The sequence below is a fragment of the Bos indicus x Bos taurus genome, chromosome 18, assembly GCF_003369695.1.
Source record: "Bos indicus x Bos taurus breed Angus x Brahman F1 hybrid chromosome 18, Bos_hybrid_MaternalHap_v2.0, whole genome shotgun sequence".
Lineage (NCBI taxonomy): Eukaryota > Metazoa > Chordata > Mammalia > Artiodactyla > Bovidae > Bos > Bos indicus x Bos taurus.
Window position 1 is genome coordinate 7,438,300 of NC_040093.1, and position 12,419 is coordinate 7,450,718.

The 12,419-nt window shown below is 45.4% G+C and overlaps 1 protein-coding gene across 3 annotated transcripts in view; it reads right to left on the reverse strand.

The window, feature by feature from the left end:
* Positions 1 to 12,419, reverse strand: part of LOC113875583 (zinc finger protein 160-like) — a 55,122-nt gene that overhangs the window by 10,043 nt on the left and 32,660 nt on the right. For all 3 annotated transcript variants that reach the window (XR_003506293.1, XR_003506294.1, XM_027514106.1), the window contains one exon: positions 2,452 to 2,540. Coding sequence is in view for 1 of the 3 variants with exons in the window: in XM_027514106.1 (XP_027369907.1) it covers positions 2,452 to 2,466 (15 nt within the window). In the remaining 2 variants the exon portion in view is untranslated. The remainder of the gene's footprint in view (positions 1 to 2,451; positions 2,541 to 12,419) is intronic.

Here is a 12,419-nt window from a genome sequence, read left to right on the forward strand (position 1 = left end):
TACCAAAGGAACATTTCATGCAAAGATGGGCTCGATAAAGAACAGAAATGGTATGGACCTAACAGAAGCAGAAGATATTAAGAAGAGATGGCAAGAATACACAGAAGAACCGTACAAAAAAGATCTTCACGACCCAGATAATCACGATGGTGTGATCACTCACCTAGAGCCAGACATCCTGGAATGTGAAGTCAAGTGGACCTTAGAAAGCATCACTACGAACAAAAGCTAGTGGAGGTGATGGAATTCCAGTTGAGCTATTCCAAATCCTGAAAGATGATGCTATGAAAGTGCTGCACTCAATATGCCAGCAAATTTGGAAAACTCAGCAGTGGCCACAGGACTGGAAAAGGTCAGTTTTCATTCCGATCCCAAAGAAAGGCAATGCCAAAGAATGCTCAAACTACCGCACAATTGCACTCATCTCACACGCTAGTAAAGTAATGCTCAAAATTCTCCAAGCCAGGCTTCAGCAATATGTGAACCATGAACTTCCTGATGTTCAAGCTGGTTTTAGAAAAGGCAGAGGAACCAGAGATCAAATTGCCAACATCCGCTGGATCATGGAAAAAGCAAGAGAGTTCCAGAAAAGCATCTATTTCTGCTTTATTGACTATGCCAAAGCCTTTGACTGTGTGGATCACAATAAACTGTGGGAAATTCTGAAAGAGATGGGAACACCAGACCATCTGATCTGCCTCTTGAGAAATCTGCATGCAGGTCAGGAAGCAACAGTTAGAACTGGACATGGAACAACAGACTGGTTCCAAATAGGAAACAGAGTACATCAAGGCTGTATATTGTCACCCTGCTTATTTAACTTATATGCAGAGTACATAATGAGAAACGCTGGACTGGAAGAAACACAAGCTGGAATCAAGATTGCTGGGAGAAATATCAATAACCTCAGATATGCAGATGACACCACCCTTATGGCAGAAAGTGAAGAGGAACTCAAAAGCCTCTTGATGAAAGTGAAAGTGGAGAGTGAAAAAGTTGGCTTAAAGCTCAACATTCAGAAAACGAAGATCATGGCATCCGGTCCCATCACTTCATGGGAAATAGATGGGGAAACAGTGGAAACAGTGTCAGACTTTATTTTTCTGTGCTCCAAAATCACTACAGATGGTGACTGCAGCCATGAAATTAAAAGACGCTTACTTCTTGGAAGGAAAGTTATGACCAACCTAGATAGCATATTCAAAAGCAGAGACATTACTTTGCCAACGAAGGTTCATCTAGTCAAGGCTATGGTTTTTCCTGTGGTCATGTATGGATGTGAGAGTTGGACTGTGAAGAAGGCTGAGTGCCGAAGAATTGATGCTTTTGCAGAGTGGTGTTGGAGAAGACTCTTGAGAGTCCCTTGGACTGCAAGGAGATCCAACCAGTCCATTCTGAAGGAGATTAGCCCTGGGATTTCTTTGGAAGGAATGATGCTAAAGCTGAAACTCCAGTACTTTGGCCACCTGATGCGAAGAGTTGACTCATTGGAAAAGACTCTGATGCTGGGAGGGATTGGGGGCAGGAGGAGAAGGGGATGACAGAGGATGAGATGGCTGGATGGCATCACTGACTCGATGGACGTGAGTCTCAGTGAACTCCGGGAGTTGGTGATGGACACAAAGGCCTGGCGTGCTGCGATTCATGGGGTCGCAAAGAGTCGGACATGACTGAGCGACTGATCTGATCTGATGCCTCTCTAATTGCTTTCCCACAGGAGATTACAATGGCCTCCAAATCAATGTGGATTTCTCATTTTTCTGTATGACACGTGAAATACACAAACAGAAATTCAACACTGGGTCATCTATACAAAGGTGTTAAGGAAAGCTCAGAATCTAAAAACTGTGATGATGATTAACAGCAATGACTACAAGTTTTGAACACTTCCTGTATGTTATGAATTACTCTAGTAATACTAGTGGGAGTAGTAGCAGTCGTTTCTGACTCTTTTGTGATCCCTTGGACTGTAGCCCGCCAGGCTCCTCTGTCCATGGGATTCTCCAGGCAAGAATACTGGAGTGGGTTGCCATTTCCTTCTCCAGGGGATCTTCCCAACCCAAGGATCAAACACAGGTCTGCAGTATTGCAGGCAGATTCTTTACCATCTGAGCTACCACGGAAGCATTACTCTAGATGCTTTTCATGAATTAACTTGTTGTCAATGTAATAACTCATCAGAGAAAGATCTGTTTCCATTTTACAGAGTAGAAAACTGAGTCACAGATGGAATCTAAGGGTACGTGTCAGTGACTAAGAGAAGGCCCTAGGTGAGTGTGAATGAACAGGAATCAAGCAGGCTACTTCTTGAGTCAGAGATTAGCAAGTGCAAAGGAAGGAGAACAGCAGAGACTAACATAACATTGCAAAGTAGCTGTATTCAAAAAAAAAAATTAATTAAAAAAGAAAAGAAAGGAGAAACAGAATAATCAACCAAGAATATGAATTCACCTGAGAAAGAGCCATTCCAGACTCTTCCTCCTTTCACCTTCCTCCTCTTCTGGGCTTCCTCAGGCAACATGAGTCTTCAGAGGTCTATCCTGAAAATTGAAAACATTCTGTTTAATGTTTAGAGTCAACACACCCCCTTCCTGAGCCCCAACCCCGCACACAGGGAAGCCCTCACCATGAGGAACAGACAGTCCTCTGTGGCCACTGTCACAGGAGGGACGCAGAACAGTCAACTCCTGCACAGAGTCCAACACGGGACTTTCCCAAACTTTCCCTCAGATCACACTCCCCTCCTGGTGAGGCCTCATGCACACAGCAGCAGGAGGCACCTCTGCTCACCCCATGATTCCCTTCAGGTCACACAGCAGGCCCTGGTCCAGACCCACTCAGGGCAAAGCAGCCTTACCCTCAGCCCAGATCTCATCCCTCAGGATGGAAGGACTTAAGAGTCCTGATGTTCAATGCTAGATGCACCAAGCACCCTTAAATACCATTGAGGCTGAGCCCCACATGGACTTTTCGAAGGGGAATCTCTGGTCAGGGCACAAATGTATTTGCAAAATGCCTCATGGATGCAATGTGTAGCCTGGATGAGCACCACTCAGTGGAGGCAAGCACAGCATACCTTGCACCTTTTTCTTTTGAAGTTTTACTGAGGTATAATTGACAAATAAATATCATGCATATTTAAGACACACAATGTGACATTCGACATATATATATATACGCATATATTGTGAAATAACTACCAAAATCAACTTCTGCATTTTCCTCCAAATAGCTGGAAAAATCCTCCCACACATTAGTGCATGAATTACCCAGCTCATAAAAACTAAGTATGCCCACAGCCCAGGGTCACTCTCCCCTTCAGAGACAACCATATTCTGCCTATGGAAAGTGTATTTCTCTCAATAAACCTGTTTATCATTCTTGGGGTTCTTGAGGCGAAAATACTGAAGGAGTCTGCCATTCCCTTCTGCAGTGGACCACGTTTCATGAGCACTTTCCACCATGACCCAGGCATCTTGGGCGGCCCGGCACGGCATGGCTCATTCTACTATGTCTCCCTCTTGAATTCTTTCCTGTAGGAAACCAGGGACCCTTACTTGGAGACCTATCCCAAGATTTCCCCTGGGACATGACCATTCTTTCTGCACCCCATTCTTCTGCAACAGTACAACATGGTATTTAATAGGAGAGGAAAATGTAGCTAATTGAGAACACTGTATTTTAAAGAGGAAAGAACTGAGCATATAAAAAGGTGTGGGGTGTATGTGAGTGCCCATCTTTGTGTTTCAGAGAGACAATATCACCATGTTTGAATGTTGATCAAAGTAACTTCCAAGAAGTAAAAATACATGATGCCATATGGCCCTGACCTAGACAGTGGAGCTGGCAACCGGGGCACAATTTCAGGGCCAGCAACAGCCAGAGGCAGTTTCAGACTATTAGCAGTCAATTATTAAGGACAGAGCACAGGCCCTAAGGCCAATGGTTGAGGCAGTTAGAAGAGATCTCTTCCCTTTGCTCCAGGAGCTCAATGGAGAAGAAACAGGGTCTTTGAGAAAAAAAGATGGGACAGGCGGAGGTGGACTTTTGAGGAGCTCCATAGGAAAGGTATGGAGCAGACACACAGGGAATGTGAGGGAACAGAGGAATCTGAAGCAAGACCAGTCAGTTCGGGGGTGTGTTTTTCTCCAGCTGTGATGAGCCATACGGGGACAAGGTAGAACTGGTGTGATGGGGGTGTCGGGAGAGCAATGGGTGTGGGGGAGAATCCACGTCCACACACCAGGCCTTCACTTTGGGGCATTTGACTTGCATGACTGTAAGTGACAAGGTGGGTTTGTCTCCATTTCTGGGGGGTGGGGGTGGGGCGTTGCACCAGGCAGCATGCAGGATGTTAGTTCCCTGACCAGGGATCAAACCTGTGCCCCTAAAGTGGAAGCACTGAGTCCTAACCACAAGGAAGTCCCAGGAAGTACAAAGTCTTAAACACTCTTAAACACTTAAACACTCTGCAGAGCCAGGGAAGTCCCTGTTTCCATCATTTAGGGAAAATTACTCAGTCACTTAAAAAAAAAAAAAAAATGCTATTTGCAGCAGCACAAATGGACCTAGAGATTCCAAATGGACCTAGAGATTCTCACACTGAGTGAAGTAAGTCAGATAGAGAAAGACAAATATTGTATGATATCAACCATATGTGGAATCTAAAAAAAAAGGCTACAGATAACTTATCTACACAACTGAAATAGTTACAGATGTAGAAAATAAGCTTATAATTATCAAAGGGTAAGAGGGGAGGGATAAACTAGGAGATTGGGACTGAGGCATACACACAACTATATATAAAATAGATAACTAATTAAGCCTTAACTGTGTAGCACAGGGAATTAAACTCAGTCTTCTGTGATGACCTACATGGGAAAAGAATCTAAAACAGTGGATGTATGTGTTTGACAATTTACTTTGCTAAACACCTGAAACTAACGCAACACTGAAAATCAATCATACCCCAATAAATATTAAAAAACCAGCCTCTGTTGTGGCTCAGATGATAAAGAAAACATATGCAATGCAGGAGACCAGGGTTTGATCCCTGGGTTGGGAAGATCCCCTGGAGGAGAGCATGGTAACCCACTCCAGTATTCTTGCCTGAAGAATCCCACAGACAGAGGAGCCTGGCGGGCTACCGTCCACAGGGTCGCAAAGAGTTGGACACGACTGAGCAACTAAGCACACACACACAGAAATTAAAAATATGGTATACGCTCTTTATGTAGTGAATAAGTAAATGAGATGGACACAAAGTTACACTAGTTTCCACTCTGCCATCGTCTTCACGTTGGGGGACTGACATGGGCAGGGGACCTTTGCCCTGGAGGAGTGAGGACAAGCCGAACAGGAACAGCGGAGGATGGTGGAGCCAAGTGTCCTCCATTTAAACAATGCTCCCTGCCCTCCAAAGGTGCAAAGATCATGTGCAAGTCCAACTAGGATGGCAATGAGCTCATCCCAGTGGTAGCTGCTTGAGGCTGAGCAGACCCATTCTGGCAATAGACAGCTGAAAACTGGGACTTCCCTGGCAGTCCAGTGGTTAGGACTCACCAGCTTTCATTGCTGTGGGCCTGGGTTCAATCCCTGGGGGGAACTAAGGAGCCCACAAGCTGTGCAGTCAAACATAATATAAAACAATCCACAGAAAAAGGAGGAGGCTCTTGGCTGCCTTGACACTTAATCAGGAAAAAGGTTCCTGGAATCTAAGGTTTCTCACTCTGCATTGATACTGTCTGTGTGCTTAGTCGTGTCCGACTCTTACAATCCCATAGACTGTAGCCTACCAGGCTCCTCTGTCCATGGGATCATCCAGGCTAGAATCCTGGAGTGGGTTGCCATTTCCTTCTCCAGGGGATCTTCCCGACCCAGGAATTGAACCCAGGTCTCCTGTACTGCAGGCAGACTCTTTTACCAACTGAGCTAGCTGAAGAAAAATCACAGCCTGAAATGCTGATGTGACTGGCTTCATTGGGATTGTGCAAACCAACAGTGAGAAGAACAGCAGGGAAGTGGGTGTCTGACAGAATGGTGGAGGAGAAGCTGAGGCTGCCGGGGCACAAAGACAGAAAACACTTTACTTCCTCGGGTCATCTACTGGGGACACCACCATGAGTGCCATTCTAGAGAAGACAATGAAGACATTTGCACAGAGTGTGAGTGGGTGCTGAGTAGAAAGACAAGATCCTTTCTCTAAATGGGGCCCTGATACCTCACCCCCTTCTATTGGGCTAGCTGCTGAGCACTGGTGAGTAGGAACAGAGGTTTTCCTTCACCTCTTTCCTGAGCTTTCCTGCTATCGCCAGGGCTCTGAGTTCCCAAACACTGTCCCCCTTCCTGTTTCCTCCCCAGAACACAGCAGCCCTCCTTCTCAAAGAAATACGCTTGTTCCACATTTAGTTTAAAACAGCTTGCCCCTCCGCACCACAGCTTCGTTATGACTGTACTGCATGTGTGTGAGTTCCCAGACGGGCAGACAGAGGCAGCAGAGTGACCACCACTGGTCTGGCAGTAAGACAACAGCAGCTGGATCTTCCCGAGGCTGATGTCTCTCCGCTGTGATTGCCCCTGATCAGCTGAACAATCTTTCCCCCAGCAGAGTGACCACCACTGGTCTGGCAGTAAGACAACAGCAGCTGGGTCTTCCCGAGGCTGATGTCTCTCCGCTGTGACTGCCCCTGATCAGCTGAACAATCTTTCCCCCAGCAGAGTGACCACCACTGGTCTGGCAGTAAGACAACAGCAGCTGGGTCTTCCCGAGGCTGATGTCTCTCCGCTGTGACTGCCCCTGATCAGCTGAACAATCTTTCCCCGAGTCATGAGTCCTCATAGCCCTTCTCCAGTTGGTCCCATCCCCAGCAGGCCCTCGCTGATAACTGTCTGCCATGTGAGTCTTAATACCTATCATTTCCCTTTTGGACTCAAACAAACCTACAGTCTTCCCTGGGGTCTGACACACTCCCCAGAAACAGCAGAGCCATCCCCTTACCTGCTACACAACCCCATCAAACACTCCAAGCCCCCATGACTCATGCATTCACGATGGAATGATACTCATGAAGACCACTAGACGTGATACCATCTTTTCATTCATGGTGACCCCAGTCTGAGCACTGTCACCTCCAAAATCTACTAACAAAACAGAGCTTTGGCCTGTGATGCCAAGGAGACCCCAACGTCTTCCCAGGAAACATTCCAAATTCTCCTTTGTGTCTTCTAAAATGCACCTGAAACTTTGCTGCAACTTTGCCCAAATATCCCAAAATACCAAAGATAACCCACAAAATGACCTCTGAGGTGTCCTCTGTAACTACACTATGGGTTGCACAATGATTTCTCCCCCAACAAAGACCCCACACTTCACTGGTGGCTCAGTGGTAAAGAAGTCACCTGCCAATGCAAGAGATGTGGGTTCGACCCCTGGGTCGGGAAGATCCCCTGAAGAAGGATATAGCAACCCACACCAGTATTTTTGTCTGGGAAATCCCATGGACAAAGGAGCCTGGTGGGTTACAATCTATGGGGTCACAAGAGTCAGATATGAGTTAGGGACTAAACCAGCACCAAAAGACCTCACAAAATCCACGGTGTGGAGTGAGTGCTGTGGGGCACCTGTTGAATTCACCCCCTGTGCCCCCCAGGGCCAAGGCAGCCATCCTCCTGCTCCCAGAGCTTCCTGTGGGCTCCTCTCAGGCTTTGGTTAACAATACAGGATAACATTCCTTTTCCTAATTCTACTTCCTCATTCCTCTTCAGGTGTTATCATGGCTTTCCCTATGAAACCCATGCCTGAAAATCTCAACCTCAAAAAACAAAACCAACAACTCAGTCTCAGCCTCTACGTCCCAGGGAACCTGAGAAAAGACACTATGGCACCAAGCCCGATCCACACAGCCCCACAGCTCCCAGTGAATCCATGTCTAGATGCTCCAGCCAGTACTGAGATGCCCCTTTCCAAAAGTTTCACACACCCCTTGAACCCCAAGCCATGCATGGGACGGGCACTCATACAGCTCACTGGGCTCCTCTGGAGGTCCACACTTGGTGCCATATCCCTCCTGCAGACCCCTAAAGTCTTTCCTCCACTTTTCCGCAGGTCTTGACATTTCTTCCAGGCTTCCCAGGTGGCACTAGTGGTAACAAATCTGCCTGCCAATGCCAGAGATGCAAGAGATGCGGGTTTGATCCCTGGGTGGGGAAGATCCCTTGGAGAACAAAAAGGCAACCCACTCCAGTATTCTTGCCTGGAAAATTCCATGGACAGAGGAGCCTGGTGGGCTACAGTCCATGGGGCTGCAAAAGACTTGGACACGACTGAGTGACAGTACACTCACATCTCAGGCATGTATGAACAAATCAGGCTAAAACGAACTCATATGCAGAGGCATTGCAACAGGCATGAACAGTGCTGCAAACAGCAGGACACTGAGCATTCAGTATGGAGATCAAGAAGCGGGCCCTCCCTGGAAACCTCACCAGCAACTGGGGTCATGATGGAGTCTAGTTTTAAAGGTGCTTGAGGATTGGCTGGATTGTGTTTGGTGAGGAAGTCACCGAGAGAGAGAGAGAGAGAGAGAGAGAGAGAGAGAGAGACAGCCCCGCTCTCACTGTCTCCTGTCCTCCCCACTCAGAGAAAATTGCAAGGTACCCCAGCTCCAAGGCAGGGCCCTCCTTCATGCCCATTCCCACACTCCTAAGCTTCTCTGCATCCTTAGTAAAGTGTAGTCAGTATCCCTGACTCTGAGCAGATGAACTGCTGTAAGGCAAGGATCCCGTTCAAGATGGCAGCTCACCCCAGAAGCACACAATTTGGAAGACCTGGGGGCTATAGTGGAGCAGAGACACAGTGGAATGAACACGGGACACCTCAGGACACTGCATGGGGCATACTGGTTCTGTAGGGCTAAGCCTCAGTGCATATAATTTTGCTCTTATTTTGAGTAAATAAGTAGTCATAGCAGGTTTAGTTCAAGTTGAAATTTCCAGAACAAATATGGGAACTAACCTCATCACCTGCCCAAGCTCCTCATTCTTCCCTGAGGAGTATTCCATCCAATTCTAGTACCCAGCATCTAAATCTTCCCAAAGGGTAGTGTCACAGGTGTCCTGGAAAGAAGACAGAGACCAGGTACCCTCCAATGGAGGGGAAACAGGAAAGACCCAAAATAATCAATGAAGAGCATTTCTGATAGAGGAGACCGATGTGGGAGCAATAAAACCTGGGTCATGAGACACAGAATGGCAGGTGAAGGGAACTTCAGAAGATGAGCAGGAGAAGGTGGGGAGACAGCTCTGGCCAAGACCCAAAGGAGGAGAAAGGGCCAGAGCAGCGATGCTTTAGAGACAAAGGGTCAAGCAGGAGGTGAGATCTGAGACAGAAAAGCTGTTGATGTTTGGGAGCAGAGAAAAGGTGAATGTGACCAGGGCAGAGGGAACTGTGAGAAAAGGGTCAGCTCCCAGGATGCAACTGGAGACATCTGGTTAGGAGCTCATGGCTCATGTTGTAATAGATTACATGAAACCAAAGAAAAGGGAGTATGAGACTAACTAGGTGAAATCAGCTTCCAACTCTTTGGGAGACAGTCTAAAATTCTTTACTAGTTACCAAATAATATTTCCAATATATAAGATAAAAGAAGAAAGTCACAGGCTTTCTCTAAACCAGAAACAAATTTAAAAGGGAAACAATTTGTAATTGGGGGAAAAAAAAAAAAAACCCCAAACCGTACAAAGAGATGTCCATTGTGGTCCAGTGGCTAAGACTTGGAGCTCCCAATTCAGGGAGCCTGGATTCAATCCCTGGTGGGGGAAATTAGATCTTATGTGCTAATAGTTCACAACTAAGAGTTCACATACTGCAAAGAAGACCAGGCACAACCAAATATATGTGTGTGTGTGTATATATATATATATATATATATATATAACACATACACATCCTACACACACATATATATCCTACACAATTTTGTGTGTATATATATATATATATATACACACATATATACATACACACACACACACATATATATATATATATACACGTGTGTGTGTGTGTATATATATATACACACACACACTACACTCTATTGGGCCTCTGGGTCCTAGTGTGCACAAGGTTTTGTTTGAGCCCTCCAAGCGTCTCTGGCCGGTATGGCATTTGATTCTAAATGTGATTTTGCTCCTCCTATCGTCTTGCTGGGGCTTCTCCTTTGCCTTTGGATGTGCAGTATTTCTTTTTGGTGGGATCCAACATTCTCCTATCGATGGTTGTTCAGCAGTGAGTAATAATTTTGGAGGTCTCAAAGAAGATGAGTGCACATCCTTCTACTCTGCCGTCTTTAAGTGGTTTTGCATAGGAACTTGGAATGTTAGGTCCATAAATCAAGGTAAATTGCAAGTGGTCAAACAGGATACGGCAAGACATTTTAGGAATCAGTGAACTCAAATGGACTGGAATGGGCAAATTTAATTCAGATGACCATTATGTCTACTACTGTGGGCAAGAATCCCTTAGAAGAAATGGAGTAGCTCTCATGGTCAACAAAAGAATCCAAAATGCAGTACTTGGGTACAATATCAAAAATGACAGAATGACCTTGGTTCATTTCCAAGGCAAACCATTCAGTATCACAGTAATTCAAGTCTATGCCCCAATCAGTAATGCTGAAGAAGCTAAAGTGGAACAGTTCTATGAAGATCTACAAGACCTTCTAGAACTAACACCCCAAAATGATATTCTTTTCATCATAGGGGACTGAAATGCAAAAGTAGGAGGTCAAGAGATACCTGGAGTAACAGGCAAATTTGGCCTTGGAGTACAGAATGAAGCAGGGCAAAGGCTAAGAGAGTTTTGCCAAGAGAACGCACTGGTCATAGCAAACACCCTCAGAAACACAAGAGAAGACTCTACACATGGACATCACCAGATGGTCAACACCAAAATCAGATTGATTATATTCTCTGCAGCCAAAGATGGAGAAGCTCTATACAGTTAGCAAAAACAAGACCAGGAGCTGACTGTGGCTCAGATCATGAACTCCTTATTGCAAATTCAGACTTACATTGAAGAAAATAGGGAAAACCACTAGACCATTCAGGTATGACCTAAATCAAATCCCTTATGGTTATACAGTAGAAGTGACAAATAGATTCAAGGGACTAGATCTGATAGACAGAGTGCATGAAGAACTATGGATGGAGGTTCCTGACATTGTACAGGAGGCAGTGTTCAAGACCACCTCCAAGAAAAAGAAATGCACAAAGGCAAAATGGTTGTTTGAGGAGGCCTTACAAATAGCTGAGAAAAGAAGAGAAGCTAAATGAAAAGGAGAAAAAGAAAGATATATCCATTTGAATGCAGAGTTCCAAAGAATAGCAAGGATAGATAAGAAAGCTTTCCTCAGTGATCAGTGCAAAGAAACAGAGGAAAACAATAGAATGGGAAAGACTAGAGATCTCTTCAAGAAAATTAGAGATACTGTTGGGAAGCTCAGTACAAAATAGCCAGTTGGAGGAAGTCCTTGGGAAAATGGCAAAGGGCCAGAAATACCCTGGCTTGCTGTACTTGGGCAAAAAAACATCTCCTACCTTTGGATATGCCCGGCGCCAAGATTTAATAATAAATATTAAAGATGTTGCTTGAAAAAACGGGTTATGGGATAAGCACATGGGTCACATAGAGCGCGCTGTCCTTAAAATACTTTTACTGATTAGGTGTTAACCCCGTATGCGCTCTGCTGGCTGTATACTCTAAGCTCTTTGTTCCTACTTCTATAAAAAGGCTTGACTACAAAAATAAACTTGTCAGTCTATTACAAGAGACTGGCCAAGTGTCCTTCTTTCAAGTTCGTCGCTTCCAAGTCCCGGGAAAAAAATCCCCAACAGATACCAAGAGAACATTTCATGCAAAGATGGGCTCCATAAAGGACAGAAATGGTATGGACCTAACAGAAGCAGAAGATATTAAGAAGAGGTGGCAAGAACACACAGAAAAACTATACAAAAAAGATCTTCATGACCCAGATAATCATGATGGTGTGATCACTCACTTAGAGCCAGACATCCTGGAATATGAAGTCAAGTGGACTTTAGGAAGCATCACTATGAACAAAGCTAGTGGTGGTAATGGAATTCCAATTGAACTATTTCAAATCCTAAAAGATGATGTTGTGAAAGTGCTGCACTCAATATGCCAGCAAATTTGGAAAACTCGGCAATGGCCACAGGACTGGGAAAAGTCAGTTTTCATTCCAATCCCAAAGAAAGGCTGCCGGGGTCCAGCCCCAGCAGGATCCAAGGGAATTCTCCGGATGAATGGCGTCGGCGAGAGAGACACAGGTCTTATAATGGACTAGAGAGAGATGACACGGGCCTTATAATGGACGGGGACCTGGTGGTCCAGGGTCAAA